Source organism: Eschrichtius robustus, chromosome 5 (assembly GCF_028021215.1).
Source record: "Eschrichtius robustus isolate mEscRob2 chromosome 5, mEscRob2.pri, whole genome shotgun sequence".
In the NCBI taxonomy this organism is placed as follows: domain Eukaryota; kingdom Metazoa; phylum Chordata; class Mammalia; order Artiodactyla; family Eschrichtiidae; genus Eschrichtius; species Eschrichtius robustus.
In genome coordinates, this window is record NC_090828.1 from 87,108,489 (window position 1) to 87,129,345 (window position 20,857).

At 36.4% G+C, this 20,857-nt stretch overlaps 1 protein-coding gene across 1 annotated transcript in view; it reads right to left on the minus strand.

The window, feature by feature from the left end:
• ARHGAP15 (Rho GTPase activating protein 15) overlaps positions 1 to 20,857 on the minus strand; it is a 584,102-nt gene that overhangs the window by 177,465 nt on the left and 385,780 nt on the right. Inside the window, exon 10 of the mRNA XM_068543993.1 lies at positions 14,890 to 14,967. Within this exon, the coding sequence (XP_068400094.1) occupies positions 14,890 to 14,967 (78 nt within the window). The remainder of the gene's footprint in view (positions 1 to 14,889; positions 14,968 to 20,857) is intronic.

Genomic DNA, 20,857 nt, shown 5'->3' on the forward strand with positions numbered 1-20,857 from the left:
CTTCCAGTGAATATAAAAGTCATATTTACACTATACTGTAGTCTATTAAGTGTACAGTAGCATTATGCCTACAAAAACAATGTACATACCTTAATCACAAATAATTTATTGCTAAAAGATGCTAACCATCAACTGAGCTTTCAGTGAGTCATAATCTTTTCTGTTGGTGGAGGGTCTTGCCTTGATGTGGATGGGTGCTGACTGAGCTGGGTGGTGGGTGCTCAAGGCTGGGGTGGCTGGGGGCAAACTCTTAAAATATGACAATGAAGTTTGCCACACTGATAGACTGTTCCTTTTACAAACAGGTTCTCTGTAGCGTGCAGTGCTGTTTGATAGCATTTTACCCACAGTAGAACTTCTTTCAAAATTGGAGTCCATCCTCTCAAACCCTCCCACTGCTTTATCAACGAAGTTTATGTAATATTCTAAATCTTTTTTTTTTCCATTTCAACAATCTTCACAGCATGTTCACCAGGAGTAAATTCCATCTCAAGAAACCAATTTCTTTGCTCATCCATAAAAAGCGACTCCTCACCCATTCAAGTTTTATCACGAGATTGTAGCAATTCAGTCACATCTTAGGCTCCACTTCCTTTTTTTTTTCCAATAATGCTTTGCTTATTAATTCAGTTTACATACACTGAAGTTTGTTCTTTTTGTTGTACAGATCTGCATTTTGACAAACTCATACAATCATATAACTTCCAGTACAATCAACATACAGAATAGTTCCATCACTCCAACAAAATTCTCTCATTTCCTGTGGTAATCAAGCCATCCTGCTTTGTTTCCTGGGACTTTACTAAATTAATTTATTCGTTGTAATAGCTATTTTATGTAGTCTCAGGGATTTTCTTCATAGATGATCATGTGTCTTAAAATAAAAACATTTTTCCCTATGTTATAATCTCTAAAATGATTTTTTTAAAACTTTTTATGTTGGAATATAGTTGATTAACAATGTTGTGTTAGTTTGAGGTGTGCCACAAAGTAATTCAGTTATACATATACATGTATCTATTCCTTTTCAAATTCTTTTCCCATTCAGGTTGTTACTCAGCCATTAAAAAGAAGAAAATAATGCCATTTGCAGCAACATCGATGGACCTAGAGACTGTCATACTGAGCAAAGTCAGTCAGACAGAGAAAGAGAAATATCATATATCGCTTATATGTGGAATCTAAAAAAAAAAAATGATACAAATTAACTTATTTACAAAACAGAAATAGTCTCACAGACTTAGGCTCTACTTTTAATTCTCTTGCTCTCTCCAGCACATCTGCAGTCACTTCCTCCACTGAAGTCTTGAGCCCCTCAAAGTCATTCATGAAGGTTGGAATCAACTTCTTCCAAACTTCTACTGATGTTGATATTTCAGCTTCTTCCCATGAATCACTAATGTTCTTAGTGGCATCTAGAATGGTGAATCCTTTCCAGAAGGTTTTCAATTTACTTGGCCCAAATCCATCAGATGAGTCACCATCTATATAGCTTTACAAAATATATTTCTGAAATAATAAGACTTGAAAGTCAAAATTACTCCTTGCCCCAAGGGCTGCAGAATGGGTGCTGTTAGCAGGCATGAAAACATTAATCTCATTGTTCATCTCCATCAGAGCTCTTGGGTGGCCAGGTGCATTGTGAATGAACAGTAATATTTTGAAAGAAATCTTTTTTTCTGAGCAGTAGGTCTCAACAGTGGGCTTAAAATATTCAGTAAACCATGTTGTCAACAGATGTGCTGTCACCCAGGCTTTGTTGTTCCATTTATAGAGCACAGGCAGAGTGGATGCAGCATAAGTCTTAAGGGCCCTAGGATTTTCAGAATGCTAAATGAGCACTGGCTTCAACTTCAAGTCACTAGAACATTAGCCTCTTCTTATAAGAGAGTCAGCCTGTCCTTTGAAGCTTTGAAGCCAGCATTGACTTCTCTAACTATGAAAGTCCTAGATGGTGTCTTCTTCCAATATAAGGCTGTTTCATCGGCATTGAAAATTTGTTGTTTAGTGTAGCCACCTTCATTAATTATCTTAGCTACATCTTCTGGACAACTTGCTGCAGCTTCTATTAGCACTTGCTGCTTCACCTAGTACTTCGATGTTACTGAGACAGCTTCTTTCCTTAAACCTCCTGAACCAACCTCTGCTCGCTTCAAACTTTTCCTCTGCAGCTTCCTCATCTCTCTCAGCCTTCATAGAATTGAAGAGAGTTAGGGCCTTGCTCGGGATTAGGCTTTGGCTTTAAGGAATGTTGTGGCTGGCTTGATCTTCTATCCAGACCACTAAAACTTTCTCTGTATTAGCAGTAAGACTGTTTCACTTTCTTATCATTTGTGAGTTCACTGGAGTAGCACTTCTAATTTCTAAAAAAAATTTTTTGCTTTGATTCATAACTTGGCTAACTGGTGCAAGAGGCCTAGCTTTCTACCTATCACAGCTTTTGACATGCCTTCCTCACTAAGCTTAATCATTTCTAGCTTTTGATTTAAGTGTTTACTTGAACACTTAAAGGCCATTGTAGGGTTATTAATTGGCCTGATTTCAGTTTTGTTGTGTCTTAGGGAATAGGGAAACCTATGAAGAAGAAGAGAGACAAGGGAATGGCTGGTTGGTGGAGCAGACAGAACACACACAACGTCTATGGATTAAGTTCACTGTCTTACATGGGTGTGGTTCACAGCGCCCCAAAACAATTACAATAGTGACATCAAAGATAACCGATCACAGATCACCATAACAATCATTATAATGAAAAAGTTTGAAATATTGTGAGAATTACCAAAATGTGACACAGAGACACAAGGTGAGCAAAGGCTGCTGGAAGAATGGCATGGATAAACTTGGTCAGGGTTGCCACAAACCTTCAATTTGCGAAAAAGGCAGTGTCTATGAAGCGCAATAAAGTGAAGCACAACAAAACGAGGTATGGTGTAGTGTTTTCTGGTATAACTGGTTCATTATTTCATGTGATTAACTCATCTCAAGTGAACAGAAGGTCTTGCTTTAAAGATAAGAAAATTGGCCTGTGAAGGCTAAGTAACTTGAGCAAGAGGACACAGTTAATAAGAGGTGATAGGGAAACTGATCTAAGTTTTCTAACTCCTGGACATCAATGTTCTCTTTGCACCTAATGGCCTAAAAGAAACTGTTCAAAAGACACAGAGAAAATGAGACAAAGTACAGTAGAATATGGAGTTTACCTCATGTAAACCAGTCACCATTATTATATCTTGACTGACCTCCTGTAATAACCTCCTAACTGTTCCCCTGTTTCTACTCTTGTCTTCTACAATTTATTCTTCTCATAGCAGCCAGAATGACTTAAAAATAAATACTCATGGCAGCCAGAATGATTTAAAAATAAATAATGTCAGATCATTTTCTGATTATCTCCTACCTCCCTCTACCCCAGTGACTTCTTATCTTGATTTGCAAGGGCCTCCCTGGGCTGGCTTTGCCAACCTCTCTGACTTCTGTGTCCTGATGTCATCCAAGCCCTCATTCCCTGGGACCAGTTTTCCTCTGCCTGCTCTCCTCTCCCCCCACATCTTTGTGTTCCTCTCTCCTTCCTATCAGGGCAAGTACCTCCTCAAAGAGATCTTCCCAGATCATCCAAAATGAGGACCATCTCCCTCATCTCCTTGGTTATCCTCTATCATGTCACCATCTTGACTCTTGACTTGACCTGTAAGCATCTTGTGTATTTGATTATTATCTGTCTCTGGACACCAAAATGTACACTCCACCAGATCCTGATTCCCCTGGGCTCTCCTCAGTACCCAGAAGAGATTCTGACGCATAGGTTTTCAACAGATATTTCTGAATGAATAAATCTCCATCTCAAGTTGTCCTTAGGCAAATTAAAGCCTTATTTTATTCCTTAAATTAATTTTCCTCCTTTCCTGATTCTTCTCATATACTTTTTATTTTATAATACTTTTGTGGTGGAGGGTGCATGGTAAGACCAGGAAAGTCCCTTGCAATTTGAGCCTTGCAATTTGAGAGGTGGCTTTTGGCAGACTGACGTGGGGCTGGCAGAGCCTTGTGGATAAGCAATATTACTGAGAGGAATCACACTGTGGAAATTTACATAAGCAGATGACAGTCCTGAGTGTGGTCTTATCACCTGGATTGGGAGTCACCCATTGTTTAGGCAGCCTTTCTTGGCCTATTAGGCCAGGATGTTAGAGATGGCTATGGTCTTCCATCTTGACAGGTGTCTCTTTTCTTTTTTCTTTTTTTTCGCCAAGTCTTTCTTATGTGGTCCATGTTGGACAGTCAGATTATGACCACAGGTGGAGATGGGAGGTGGGGAGAAGTTTGTGATTTATTGGACCGATTGGACATAGACTCTCCAATTCTGAAGATTTTTTTTTCTTGAGGCTATATTTTTTTCTGGCCCTAAAAGCTAAAGTTACCTTCGATTAGGGTCTAACCATCACTTGCGGTCCACATTATTCATTAATTTCCTTATGGAATTCATTCAATATTCAACAAATACTTACTTGAAGGCTATTATGTGCCAGGTACAGTAAGAACTGGGGATACTTAAGAGACCAAAACAGGCAAGAGCTTGCTTGTATAGAGGCTACAGTGTAGAGGAGAAAGGCAGCCACTGAAGCAACAAATAAAGAAGCAAGGCAGTTTCAGATAGTATGTGTTCTGAAGAAAACAGAACAAATACTGGGGTGGAGAGTGACTGGGTGGGCATGGCGGAGGCATGTTTCAGAGGTGTTAGTCATGGAAGGCCTTGCTGAGAAGATGATTCGAATGTTGAGAAGAGTGAGTCCTGTGGGCAGAGCAAAGCCACAGGAGCAAAAGCCAAAGCCCTGGGAAGGAAATGAGCTTGATGTGTCTTGACGGAAGGAAGGAAGGAAGGAGGGAAGGAAGGGAGGAAGGAAGGAAGCCAGGGTGGTTGGAAAATAATGAGTTGAGAGAGAGGTACTTGGTGAGACCAGAGAGGTAGGAAGGAAAAAGCATCTGTGGGGCCTGCAGATCCTAGAATTTTCTTACTAATTTACATTGAATAGACCACCAATCTTCTTGGCTACTGGATTGGAATATCCATGGAAATACAGGCTCTATGTCAATGAGAATGTCCTTTGTTGTATTCACTGCTATTTCCAGCATCCTGCATGTTGCCTGCTGGCACATAGTAAGAACTTTTTAAGTGTCTATCAATGAATGAATGATGTAAAAGCCAAAATCTTATTTTATGGAGCTCACCTCTCAGTTCCGTTATCAGTCCTGATGTGTCAGGACCCTCAGAGAAAAGGAAAGCTGACAGGGATACCTGCCACTCCGTCTCCAGTGGGCAATGAATGTGAGGACATAGAGAGGCTGGGTTTTGAGTTCTGCATGACTCTAAGTCATTCAGATTTTCATCTGATCATTGCTTCAGCCCCTACCTTTGTAAATTTTGGATGCTCCTCTTCAGGGAGTTTATGGAGACCCCCCAAAATTCGTTCCTGCCCCTACACCTGTTCCTTTTTCTTTCTAGAAGCAGCTTTGAAGTAATAAGAATACTTTTTTTCCTATAGCACACTTTTGTTAGGAACTCCTTCTAAACTACATGGAGCACCTTGAAAAAGAGGTGCCATATAAATATATTTGAGTCACTGAAGCCATAATTATTGGCAACAGGGACCTCCTGTGTGAAAACAAAAACCAAAGCATACTTTCAAAATTCAAAATTCAAGACATGGACTTAACAAGAGCAATATAATTAATTTCATTGTTATTTATTCAATTCCTATTTTCTCTCTACTTAGTCATTTCCAACATTCCGGAGAGCCAAGATGGCAAGCGAAGTTACACCACTACTTCCTGTGTCGTGCCTGACTTGCCCAATTGCCAATGACACAAGGTAAACCATGTCTCCTCAAGCTCTGTCTTACTGAGGCAGAGAATGGGAATACAGGATTTTTCACTCTTTATTTCTGTCCCATGATTTTTTTATACAGTCTAAAATTGTGTTAATTTATAGGAGTCTGGGAGAAAATAAATGTGAGATACAGCTTGAGTTTTCTATACTGAGACATCCAAGAAGTAGAACCTAACACAATGTACCAATGAGACCATTTGATAGAGAGTTGATTTGTTTAAGAAGTTCATCATTCTCTTATTTTGTTGCAACAAATATTTAACCCATAAACAGTAGTGGGCACTTTGTTGTATTGAGGATACAAAAATGAATCAAACTTACTACCCTTCATGAAGTCACAGGCAGTTAGGGGTTATTTATTGAAAGGACATTTTAAAATGAAGTTTCCTTTTATAAAAGAGTCCCACAGACTGGACACCAAGAATGTATAGTATTATAATGAAAAGAAGTGGTTTTTGGTTCTTTGATGTTAAAAAGAAGAAAATGAGAGAGCTGCACCCTCCCCTATAGTAAATTGAATCCAGCAACGAGCAATATATTCTTTGGAGTAAGTTTAAAATGGGTTCACTGTCTGGCTTCAAAACATAATAACTTTGTAACCTTAGAAAAGTTACTTAAACTTTCTGAACCATGATTTTCATGTGTGAATAATGTGGATAATAAAGTTTATCTACCTTACAAACTTTTATGAGGGTTTGAGATAACTCTAACTTTGCATACCTGCCACATAGCAGATTCTCAATTAAATGCTAGCTATCATCAGCATCAGTATTATTCTGTTACATTTTAAAATATTATTTACTCTTTAGTTTTGTTAGCAAATCCTTAGGTAAAACAACTTTCCTTTTCATTTATTCCAAAATCTATAATATTGGAAAAGGACTGCAGCTGTGAAAAATGTCAGCAATTTTAATCATATGAATAATATACGTGTTACATTCATGACATTCATTTCTTAGTTATATTCCAAATCATGACTCAGAGTTCATAAAAGTTAGTTAACATTATTATATCAATCAATAGTCAAAAATAAAACTTCTCATCACTAGAAAATTGGTTAACAAAAAAGGGTTCATAGTCTATTTCTGTTTTCCTCAAACATAAACTTCACATATCTTATGGCTTGTAGGTCACGTCTCCTCTAAATAGCCAGAATAAAACTAGCTGGATACTTTGCAGGGGTTCCCAAACCTGGCTATGCACTTGACTCACCTGTAAAGTTTTCCTTTAAAAATGCATACTTATAGCTCTAACCTCAGATTTTTACATCAGAGTTTTTATGACTGAGCTCCAAAAATCTTTATTTTTAAAAAGTTCCACTACTTGATTCTCATGGCAGACAGACTTTAAAATGATCCCTGATTATCTCCTCCTCCTTGTATTCATGCCTTCTGTCATCCCCTCCTCTAGGGCATGGATACGAACTGTGAGTTGCTTCTAACCATCAGCATGCCCCAAAGGTGTTGAGTTATAACCTTCATGATATCTTACAAAAGGTTATAACTTTGCTTTAGCCACTCGTCTATATCCCTTGCTGCTTTGATGAAGAAAGCTGCCATGTTGTGAAATGGCCTATGGAAATGTCCACAAGGCCTTTGGCCAACAGCCAGTAATGTTGAGACCTTAAGTCCAACAACCCACAAGGAATTAAATCCTGCCAACAATCACGGGAGCTTGGAAGCAGACCAGTTCCCAGTTGAGCCTCCAGATAGGACCCACCCCTGGCTGACACCTTGATTGTAGCCTTATGGAGAATTCAGCTAATCCATGCCCAGACTTCTGACCCACAAAAACTGGGAGACAATAAATGTGTGTTGCTTAAGCAGCTAAGTTGGTGGTAATATTGTTAGGCAGCAGTAGATAACCAATACAATTTTGAAATATAGTCAGGGTTGGGAACCAGTACTTTAAAGCTTGGTTAGAGCAGAAGTAAGCTTGGTGTGTTTTTCCACTAATTTTTAATGACTATACATTAATTCTTATGGTGATGATAATGATTTATGATGATGATGGATTTTTATAAATATCCTTAGGGTTTTCCTTGAAGATTGGCAGTGGCACAACTCTGACAGATTTAGTTTCTGGACTCAATTTCTTGACCCAATGGAAAAGCCACAGCTAAACTAGGCCCTAAAATTTCAGTAGACTTTTCTCCTCCTCTCCAATGAACATGAGGCTAGTCTTTTGGAATCTGGAATCTCCCAAAAGCCTATGGATAAGATAAAGCGAACCCAGATTTCCTATGAATTTGGCTAGGAATGAGACAAATCATTGGATAGCAGGGAGTCTCCAAAGAAAAATAATCTTGTTATCATCAGAGAAAACTCAATCATGTGGAAGCTAAAAGCCATATTTGATTATTAATATTTAGTATCATGCTATTATTAACACAACTAAGTAATATTGATCTGATTTCATGTAACCACTTGTCATCTTAATTAAAGTTAATACTGATGATCACTTGGCTGATTCAGAGTTCTTAAAGTTCTAATATTTTCATTATTATTCCCATTTTGGAAATGAAGAGTCTGTGATTCAAAGGGGTTAAAATAGTTTCCATTAGACTAACGAATAGCAGCTCAGAATCAAGATAAGGAGGCAGTTTCATCGATGCTTATCCAGTGCTCTTTCCCCACTAGATGGTCTCTGTCTTTGATTGTTTCACCACACAGTTAAGTCAGTTCCTTATTGCTTGGGATGTAATGAATTATAAAATGTAGTCCACAGTGAATGGATGGTATAATTTGCTTTAACATAAGTAGCCACAATTTATTTACTTTAGAGACTATATTTAGAAAGTTGTTATTCAAATATTACATGAAACTAAAAACTATATAAATATACATGTACGTGAAGAGCTTATTGTTTTGACCTCTGTGTTTACCATTATTTACTAATGACAAATACATTTTCTTAAGCAGCTAGAAAGCAATACAAGTCTTTTGAGCTCTCTGACTCAACGTAGCTAAAAAAAATGAGTTCTAAGAAAGTTTCCAAAGCCCTGAATGATGTTAGAGTCTGGCCCTTTTATGATCAAGTGATCTTTTCAGCTTTAATGGGAAAAATGAATCATTGTTAAAAGATAATCTTGTCACATGGAAGCCAGAAAGGTGCAATATCAATGACTCAACTTTCCCAAAACTGCCCTGTGGAATGGGATAAAGCAAGTAACACAGTTTGTTTTGTTGTTGCTGTGGTTGGCAGTGAGAGGGAAGTAAGCTTAAGGAAATACCCCGTTTTAAAAATAATAAGAGGGCAACATAAACTCACTTAATAGAAAAATGAATGGACTTGATGCAAGGTCTATTTTATGAGAACAGAACTAGAAGTTTTGAAATCCTTTTCCAGACCTTTTTCTGTTTCATACAATTGCTTATTTCACGGTGAAACTGCCAATTGTTCACATTCTTTCTCGCTTTCCTCTTCATTTATTCAATTTTTGATGCTGCAAATAATATGAAAAGCACTGGGATAGCTACTGAAGTTAATGCTTTGCTTTCTTTGCTTTGTGGTACAAATCTATAAAAAAGTAGTTTAGATATAGTTGGCAACACAAAATTGTTTCTCTAATGGTTTATTTTCAATGGAGCTTATTCTTAGTATGTTCAAAATAAGCAAGTTCATCTCTTTAAGCCAATATTTAATTTGGATCATTATGTCAATAAGATCTGGATGAATAAAGGTATGCAAAGTACAAGACTGTAAATTAATGGGAAAAAATCCTCTTCCATTTTAAAATAACACACACACACAATCGTATGAACACACACGTACACACACCCACATACCCAATTAAGATTCTTGGCCATGTAGATTTATGGCATTTATATATTTTGTTCCTCCGGGTGTGAAAAAGTGAAGGAGGGTGTCCCTAAGAATGTTCCTTTAAATTATTTTTCTATATATGGAAAACATGTCTAAAATCCTGGTAAGAAGTAACTTCCTCCAGTTCAGAGAAATGCTTAGAGGGAATATTTTTTACTGTGTACTAAGAAACACCAGTTTGGAAAATTCCCAGTCAGTTCTTCCTTTAGTGCCCCATAGTCCTCCCATTGGCTTATGGGCTTGGGGAGCTTCATAGTTAATATCTTCCAAAAAGGATGCCAGTCTTCCTTGTCCCTTTTTTAAAGGGTGAAAGAGAACATCTAAGTAATACCAAAGAGAGTCTGAACTGAATTTGGAGTTTGAACAATAAGCTGGATGGGCAGCTCAAAGCAGAATTTTGATGTCAGAAGGAGGGGGAATTCAGACTGGTGGGACTTCTAAGACCCACTGTCAAAAAGTTCTCAAGACAGTTATGCCGCATCCTCAGTGCTAAAGTCTGTCCTTTGTAAAAGTACCCCACACAAGAAAGCCATCACGTCACAGATCATCCCAAAGAATCGACGCGGTCTCACAGGCTGATGACAAGTTGACATCTGAGGTCATAGACTAGTTTTCTTTGGGGATGCCCTCATAGAATGGAAGGGCAGCATCAGCAAAATGCCACCGAAAGCTGTCACCAAAGACAACAAACAAGGCAGAGCACTGCTCAGTAATGCGTCAGCAGCCCAGTAAATCTAGAGTCTTCAATGCCTCTCCTGAAGGTTGCAACAGAATATTGTGTTAAAGTAGTTTGTTGGTCCAAGCATACATACATGAAGCCCTACAGAGAATGGTAGCGCCTGGCTTCTTCCTAACTATGGCATTTGGTGTTTTCCCAGGCATTTCTCTTTCTTGAAAAGTTTTAGTCAAACTCCTATGACAGTACTTGTCACTTACAGAAAACAGAAAGAAAGTCACTAACAACTGGGTACAACATGAAAAGACTGAGTTCCACTTTTGTAAGGAGGTAATCAACAATCAGTGAATGGGAAATGTCAAATCAGGCAGTGGTTTTTAGCACAGGCTCTGAGACAGAGAGACCTGGGATCTAGTCCTAGCTCTTTCACTTATTGCTTTATGACCTTAGGACATTATTTAACATTTCTGAGCCTCAGTTTCCTCAATTTTAAAATGGGAGCAGTAATAGAACACATTCTATGGGATAGCAGAAAGGATTAAATTAAACGATATAAGTAAAGCACTTGGTACAGTGCCTGGCACATAATAAATTATGAAAATATGTTAGCTACTTTTACAATAATAATTACTACCATCTTCATTACTAGTTATAATTAGGAAATACTTTTCAAAAGTGATCACTTTGAATTTAACTTGCATGCCATCTGATCTGGAAGTATAATAAGGGTATCCAATTCCTACTGATTTAGTGAGTCAAACAGAAAACCAAAACAAATTGAATCATTCAACTGGTGTATTTAGAATTGCTGATGATTATAGCATTCAAGAAAGTTAGTGAAATACATAAATTACAATTAAACTGTTCTTGAAAATCCCCAAAATCAGTTTTCATTTGTCTAGTCCAATGGTGAGTAGGGCTTGTTCATTTTTAAAACGTACGTTTAGAACCTTCTGAAAAGGAAACGTTGTGGAATGTGAACATGGAGGAGATAAAAGGTGTTGATACAAAGAGGGTATGCCAAAACCAGCTATGTTCCATCTCTGAATACAAAAAAAAGAATGCATTGCATTCACATATTCCTTTATGCTTTTCAAGGAATTATCACTGCACTGCCACTTCACTGCACACACTCACACGCACACATACACACACAGCGGGGAGACCACAATGTACACACTCAGTCTCTTTGTATCCAGCACTGATTCTCTCCCATATCAGCTCCGCTGTCAGCAACCAGCATGCAGATGGAGGGGAAGGTATGGTGTTAGAACAAATGCTACAGGTCCACTCCTGAAAATTTCATTCACAGGATAATCTGATTAGCAAAATTTGAGAGAGGATGGTATATGCATATCTTTTATCATCTAATTCAAAACAACTCCACAACACAGCTTGGACAAAATACTAGTATCAAAGGTTCTAATATAGCATAATTTGTGTTGAGTGTGTTTCATTCTGACAGTGGTATAAACCAGGGAGACAGTTTACTGACAATTCTGTGCTACCAGATACCAACTCAGGCCTCTGTCCAGCTTTACATTGTCAACTCTCATGGAAACATGAGCAGTTACACAGCCCCAGAGGATGCTGAAGTTTGGATTGCAAAAGATGAGATGGACAGATTTCATATTTTCACTGCAGATTTTTTTTTTTTGCCTTTTCAGACTGCTGAGCATAATTTTTTTTAAGGCAGGAAATGCAACTAGTGTTTGTTTCTAGCATGGCTTCTGTTTTGAGATTTCTTCTTTGTAGAAGAAATGTGTTGCCCACCTGTCTAGAATCCCAATCAGGATATGGTTTCAGTATGAAATATATTACAAGAATGATTTTAGCTGGTTATAAACAGGAATGGTTATAAAAAGCTGGGGTATTTTAATCCAATTTTTATCCATGGGTGGCGGGGGGACTTTGGTTCAGGCCAATGGGGCCAATATGAATACATAAGGTAATGTTCATTTCTGTTTTTTGCCCAGGAAGGACAGTAATTCTGAAAGACAACGGTGCACATTAGTGAGCAAACACATTCTAGGTTATAGAGATGCTCAGAAATAAGAATCATGTGGCCACTGGCCAAAAGCACTGCAGTTAACACTTAAAAGTATGGTTCAACCCAAGTTGAACTGCTGGAGAGGTTAATGATTCTCCATATTAATACTTCTCCTATTTGCAACACACACACACACTATACAACAGATATTAAGAGCTCCCTGTATGGAGGCTCCAGAGCTACTGGTGGTTAGTGAGGGAAGATATAAGGCTGATTTAAATCCTACCTTTTTAGGTGTATAGAGATTCATGGAGGAGACACATATTTCAACCAATATCTTCTTTTTTTATTCCAAGACTTTCAAATTTTAATGTTTGTGAAATACAATCACTGAATACATTTGATAAAATTCTCTTTAAAAGATGGCATTAAATCTCTGGGTCTTATAATAGATGGAATTTTAGAAGTTAGATGTGCGTGTACGAATGCAAATTTAACTACCCAGCATAATGGGCACACAGAGAAGGAATCTGACTGAGGGATGCTGCAGGCTCCTTGGAGAAAATTATTTATAATCTGGACCTTGAAGAATAAGGACAAATCTAACCAGGCAGGAAGCTTTTGTATGTGGGATGGGAAGGAAAATCTAGGAGTATATTGAAAGTAGATGGAAGAGACTATGCAAAGGCATTAAGAAATACAACAGTATGTAAATAAGGAAGTACAGTTAGGAATGTTTCCTGAAGGAAATTCAGAGGACCTGCAGTCAGCTAGAAGTAGCTGGGAAGCCAGATTATGAAGACTTTGTGTAAATTCTCCTGAAGGTAATGAGACATCATTGACTTTTTAAGTGAAAGGGAAACTTAGATGTACTGAACAACTACCACGAGTCTGTTACGTTACTAAGGGAATACCACACACTATCTCATTTCATTCTCACAAATATTTCCAAGGCACTTCCATCCTGTTTTTACTGATAAGAAACAGAGCATAAGGGAGTTAAATAAGATGCCAAGGACACAAGGAGAGAGTGTCTGGGTTTTACTCCATGTGTCTAATTCTAAACCTGTGAGCTGTCTGTAACACCATCTCAAGATGTTTTAGTCTTTTTTTTTCAACATTTCCTAATTTTCATTTTTAAAATTCACTGTCTTTTTTAGAGAAGTTTTAGGTTTACAGAAAAATAGAAAATACAGAGTTCCAATATACTCCCTCTTATGCCTGACCACTCCCCCCAAATTTCCCCTATTAGTAACATCTTGCATTAGTGTAGTACATTTGTTACAATTGATGAGCCAATATTGGACTATAGTCCAATATTGGACTAAAGTCCATAGTTTACATTAAGGTTCACTCTTAGTGTTGTATATTATATAGATTTTGACAAATGTATAATGACATATATAATGACATGTATCCACTATTACAATATCAAACAGAATAGTTTCATGGCCCTAAAAATCCCCTGTGCTTATTCTTCCTCCTCTCCCCTCAAATCCTTTGCTATCACTGATCTTTCTACTATCTCCATAGTTTTGCCTTTTCCAAAATGTCATATAGTTGAGACAACAGAGTATATAGCATTTTCAGACTGGCTTCTTTCACATAGCAATATGCATTTAAGTTTCCTCGAAGCCTTTTCATCACTTGACAGCTCATTTCATTTTATCATTGAATAATATTCCATTTTATGGATATTTTATGGTTTGTTTGTCCAGTCACCTATTGAAGGATATCTTGGTTGCTTTCAAATTTTACCAATTACGAATAAAGCTGCTGGAAATATTGTGTGCAGTTTTTTGTGTGGACATAAGTTTTGAACTCATTTGTGTTACTACCAAGGAGCACAACTGCTGGGTAATAAGGTAAGAATATGCTTATTTTCATAAGAAACTGCTAAGCTATTTTCCGAACTAGCTGTACTATTTTCCATTTCTACCAGCATGAATGAGAGTTCCTGTTGCTCCACGTCCTTGTCAGCATTTGGTGCTGTCAGTGTTTTAAATTTTAGCCATTTTAATAGGCTTGTAGTAGTATTTCATAGTTGTTTTAGCTTATAATCCTTTGATGATATTTGTATTTCCTAATTTTTAATTCTTTTACTTACCTATTATATATTTTTCTAACATCTGTGATCTTGACTCTTACATTTTCCACCATTCATTTATTTATTCATTTATCAACATATATTAAGTGTGTATTATATGCCAGTAACATTTTTCAAAGCTAGTTTATTTTTTCCTTTTATTATTCTCTTCTTCATTTTTAGTTTGTCATATTTCACTTATTTATTTCACACAACATAATAGTTAGTCCCTCTCTTTATTCTATTTACCTCCAAGTAAACTGGCTATCTTTTACTTCTCTGGTAATAATTGTTTAATTTCTTCAAATTTCTCTTTCTCCCTTCAAAGCCTTTATCATTATATATTCATAATACATACGCAGAGAGTGTGAAATATTGTTGGAGATGAAACTACTTGTAAAAAGGTCTGAAGTGAAGAAATCACTTACCTTGGTTGACAATAAATCTTAACTTCTGTATTGTTGCTAGATTGCCACTAACTCGATATATTCCATCAACATCTAGACCTGAAAACAAAAGGGCATGTTTTATATTCACTCATATAAGAACTGAGATGGTAAAAGAAAATAATATTAATAATTATGGGAAGGAAGAAAGTAGTAAATCACCACCAACTATCTCTTCCTCACAGAGAAAACACATTTCTATGTCATACACCAAGCAATCTTCAATATTTTAATACAAGCAAACTAATCATTAAGTTCAGTAACAGTTAATCATCAACAAACTTGAGTGTAGTTGAACCATAAAAGAGCAGTAGGTAGCATGGGATTTCACAGTATAGTTAAGATTCATTCCCCCAAAAAAGACAGCAATTAAACTTGGGGTGGAGTAGGGAGAAGAACCTTCATGTATATGTGTATTATTGCCCCTTGTTGGAAAGATAAAGTAACCCAAAGTGCTTGTGAAGTCTTCTTTCCTTAAAATCTCCCTCCCTCCCTCCCTCCCTTCCTTCCTTCCCTCCCTCTCCTTTACTCCCTTCTCACTTCTCTTCTTACTGTCTCCCTTTCTTCCCTCTCTCCTATTCTTATTCTTATTCTGTTTTATTCTATTCCTAGGGATTCCAATCCACTTCCATTGTTTCATTCTCTTTTCCTGCAATTACTACAGCATAACATATATTGGTCTGATTATTTGAAACTACAGAATGAAAATTCTACTACGGATGTACAACTACTTTGAAAATCTCTAGTGTATTGTAGGTAATGGGGTGCTCCATTATGGAGGGAAAAATAAAAAGAAATCTTTGACAAGATGGTGACAGTAGTTCCAGATTATTTTAAAACTAGTTATCTATAATTCAAAATAACTTATCCTGGCAGTGGGTTTGGATAAACAACCACTTGTTTTCCACACATTTATTTATATCATCAGGTTATTTCCATGACCCAGTTATCAAAAAGATGAAGAAACAGGAAAATGAAAAGAGAAACATTTATTCAAACACTATTATTGTTGATAAGAAATGTTGATAACATAATTTTAATGTCAGGATTGCATATTCCTTGATGTGTCTAGGCCCTCAAGGAGGCCTGGATGAGATTACCAGTTAATGCAGAGGTCAGTATCTCAGCAGTTTCTCTAGGGAGGTGGTATAGTATCATCATTAAACATCGTAATTCACAATAGATAGTACTAGATAAATTGATAGAAATTATTGTCATAATCTAACAGAATAAAATTTTTGTAAAGCTCTTTACTGACATGAAATGAGCTCCTTTATTGGTTTACCATCTCTGTTTTTAAGTATCAATACTTTATAGTAGGAACATTTCCGCTGCTGTGCAAAATATATCATCAGTAGGTTAGGACAGAATGACATAATGTGTAATACGGATATTAATGGCATAAATCAAAGCCATTATTCACTCAGTTTTAAGACATTAGTTTTTAGAGCGATTTTAAGTTTATATCAAGATTGAAGGGAAGGTACAGAGGTTTCCCACATACCCCTTGCCCCTGCACATGCATAGCCTCTCCCATTATCAACATCCCCCATCAGAGTGATACATTTGTTAAAACTGATGAAAACAACATTGATACAGCTAGAGTCCATAGTTTACATTAGGGTTCAGTCTTGGTGCTGTACATTCTATTGGTTCGGACAAATGCATAATGACTTGTATCCATCATTACAGCATCATACAGATTATTTTCACTGTGGTTAGGACTCCACGCTCTCACTGCCCAGGTCCCTGGTTCGATCCCTAATTGGGGAACTAAGGCCACAAGCCATGCAGCATGGCCAAAAAAACCCAAAAAGCCCTCTGTGTCCCACCTACTCATCCTCACTATACTCTTCCATGTAATAACTTATATATAATGTCAATAAAATGGAATAGCTATTAACAAATGTATTAATTTGTGTGAGTTTTGTAGTTCTAGAATAGTCTAATAATAAATTAGTGAGTCTCTGTCCCTTCCTGAGAACTATGAATCTGTGAATTTGTGACGAATTGAGATGAGGCTGGAGACCTATTAGTGTGTGGTGAAAATGTCTAAGACACATACATTTATAAAAATCAAATGCATTCTTTTTGTTTTCTGATGCACAAAATAGCTCCATTAATCAAAGGGCACTCCAGTTCATTTTTAAGTACAACGGGCACTTGACAACTTAAATGTGACAATCATCTTAATTAAAACTTTCCTAATGTTTGATTTTTAGTTTCAGTATTAGATCATGCTGGTCTTCAGTTTATGCACATGTGCTCAGAAACTTAATAATTTATCAACTATTTTCTTTTTTTGCTTTGTCATTTAGATAGTGTTTGGTACTTAGCTTTAACCTATGTAATTTAAAAAATGTGATAGCTTTTTAAAATTTTAAAACTTATGCATTAAAGTAAGTGTGTCCCTTTCAAAGTTCTCCCTCTTGGGGGTATCTGTACTTTTTCTAAACATGTAGTCCTTAGGGAAAACATTTTGAAATTCTTCTCTAAAATGACTTCCAGTGACTCCATATTGTCTATAGAAAAATGTTTATTGATGCAAGTTTGGGGCCTTTGGTGATAGTTTTTGGTTTGGAAATAGTCAGAGGTCATTCAGAACCATAAATGGTGAATAAGGTCATCTTCCTTGCCATCACAAAGTCAAACAAAGTTTCACCAAATGAAAGCGTTCATGATTTTCCACAAGTTATCAGTTGCTCTGAAGGAACTTGAGAAAAAGAATATTTTGGAAAATAGAAACATTGATGCAGTATGCAGGTCTACATTTTTCTCAAACAAGAAATCTTAATATATGTTTTTTGTAAAGAATCGATCAAATTAGCCCTACTTAAAATAATGATTAAAAATGAAATGTCAACAACTATTACAATAAAAAATGAGAAAATTTACCATATATTTCTTTTTAAATTAATTTTTGTTTTGCTAATTAGTTGGACCTTTATCAAAGGTCAACAGTAAATAAAATTATTTGAATCCCAACAGATTTTTATTACAAATAAGGACCTTACTTAAGCCTCATTTTAATAAGCTTATCTCTTTATAGGTATAAATCAAGTGTATTTTTATTTTGAAGCTAGAACTCTTTCTTTTCTAATATTATTTTACATGTTATTGAAATGCATGTGTTGTCTAGAGTTGTAAACTGAATTTCAATTCATGAAATTCCCTACTATCTAAAAACTTTTTCTCTTATAGAAATTTAAAGTTACAACATAGGAAGTATCCCTTTGATCTTTCATAAATTTCAGTACAAGGTTTTTTGGTTTTTTTTAAGTTCAGTAATCAAAAACATTTGAAAGAGCAGTATGGGTTGGTTATATTACGTATGAGCAACTGGAAAGCACTATACTGTTCAAACAAAGCAGCCTCGTCCTAAATTAATAACCCAATTTTCTTCTGGAATAAAAGAAGGGAGGGCTGGGAATGGAGACGGCGAGGGTAACTCAGACCAGTGTGACCACTGTGGTCGGAGAACTAAGTCACAGTAGAGAAACTGCTTTGTGGCTTATGTTAGAAACCAGAAAGTAAGAAGGAGTAAAGCAAAACACATTAGATGCAACTTGAATCTAACTTGACAGAACTTCCAAGCCCTTTAGATATAGAGATATCAACACCATATATCTTACGAAGGATAACAGTCTCTGACATTACTGGCTCCTGCTTTGAATGGCTCATGCTCCCCTGCTATCATACTTTTAAAATTACATAAATAGAGTGAAAATGACAAAGTATATATTAAAAAGGAGGGTATTACATTTTGCAAAATAATCTGGAACACATCAGTGAATTTTAGCAGTTATAAATTACATAGGTACAGTCTTGTAGTTGATTAGCTCTCCCCCGAGTGGCTCACAGAATGGCAAACCCTAAGTCCTGGGAATCGAACCCAAATTAGAATGATTCACGTGCCATCCTCTTTTTGCTCCAAGAACTTTGAAAGTCATGCCAAGCCAAACCAATGTAAATTGGTGGATTTGGACATCCTTTTCATGACCACATTATCCTTGCTGGATTGGAAACTACTTATTTTGGAAATATAATTAGACCTCTTATGATTTTTAAATGAGCAATGCCTTCAAGGTATCCATGTTGTGCTTTGGTGAAGTTTGGAGAAAAATCACTGAAGAGGTACTTCTTTTAAGAAAATATCATGACTGAAAATGCTGACAGGAATTTTGCCTGTTATGCTAAAAATACTTTGGGAACACAATGAAACTAAAACATTCTACATTTATTTTTACCAGACCAGCATTAATGTAACGTTAATGAAAAATTCTCTAAAGAAATTCACATTCACCGAAATGTCTTCTATTTGTTCCTCATCAGCTGACCTTCTTAAGTTTCAAAATAGTGTTTACTGTTGACAGAAATCACTGGGTACTGCTGTAGGGGATTTTCAAAAGTCTTCCCCCCTCTTTTTTTTTTTTTTTCTGAAGAAGCTTAGACTAGGATAGACACACAATTAGGAGTTATTCGACCAAATGGTGGTCTAAACCCAGTGGAAAGAATGCAGCTGTCATGTGTAATTCCCACCATAAATCTCAGACACTTTCCAAAAAGAAATCTAAGAGACCAGCACTGTTTCCAGAGTTGACTGACTTATCTGCCAAAATATGGGTAGTTTTCAACAATGCAGAAGAGTCCGTTAAAAATAGCTGCAAACTGCGGATTAGGTTGCATTCTCGGTAGCTCAAATGATGGACAAATCAGGCAGATGTGGAGTTTGAGCCTGGTTGTGAGGTGTGCTCAAAAAGCCTGCTTGTTTTTCTGGAATATAACAAAATGCATCTGAACCTCTGGAGTCTGAAATATGGGCTGGGAATTTTGCACAGTCTCTCTCCTGAGATTTATGGCACTTCCTAATTCCTAGGAGGCCAGAGCTACCGCAAGAAGAGTCATTCTCGCAATGCTTTGGTCTTCTGGCTTCTCCCTCTGGCAAGAACAAATGAGCACACGAACGCCCAGACTGCCCCCAAAGAGTGCTGCACGTTTCTTTCTCTATCCTTCTAAAGGTCCTGCTTGGTTTCAGAGCTGAATATGAGAGGTTTCGGACCATTTCAAATGGCACACATTTCCTCCTTCTTTAAAGTGAAGTGTTTCCAAATTTATATTGCTAACGTATCTGATCACACACTTTAAGTTCAGTGACTGAGAGTACGGGATATAAATGGAAACTCTTCCTAAATTTAATTTCTACTCTGTCTCAATGGCTTGTATTTATCCTGTATCTTTTGCTGGCTCTATTTAATTATTACTAATTCCTTGTGAGATACTCATCTTTCAAGAACAACTACCTTAGAAAATAGTTGACACAATTCTGATTGTCAAACAAGAAGGATTTTATTCTATAGGAAAACCTTATGACTTTATAATAACCATTTTAAATGGATTTTTTTTTACTATAGAGGCAATATGCTTCCCTGTTAAAAATGAAAATCTAAACCACACAAGATTATACAATGGAAACTAAGTATCTACCTCATCCTGCTGTCCAAATACATTGTTCACAGTTCTGTTTTAGTTCTTTTATCGTTACTCATTTTATGTTAATGTATCACATTTCTGTTTATTAATTTATTAACTTTGGTATTTATTCACTCCCTATCATAAAAAATAAAGAGTCCATAGTTCCTACCACTTATCTATGTACGCTCTCTTTGTTATTATTAGTTACATTTGTCTATTTCTATATCTTAATATATCAAACTACCTCTGTGTATAAAAAAAAATAAGGAACTTAGTGCATTTACTCTTCCTTCCCCTTCTCTTCTCCCTCATAACTTCCAACTTTATTCTTTATGTTATTATTTCTTATGTTCTCAAAGTTTAGAACATTTTATTCTTTATAAATATTTTTGACTTATCTATGGGTTAATATTAGTCACTATTAAAAAAACGAATGTGATTGGGTTCCACATTAAAATTTTGTTTCACAAAGATCTCC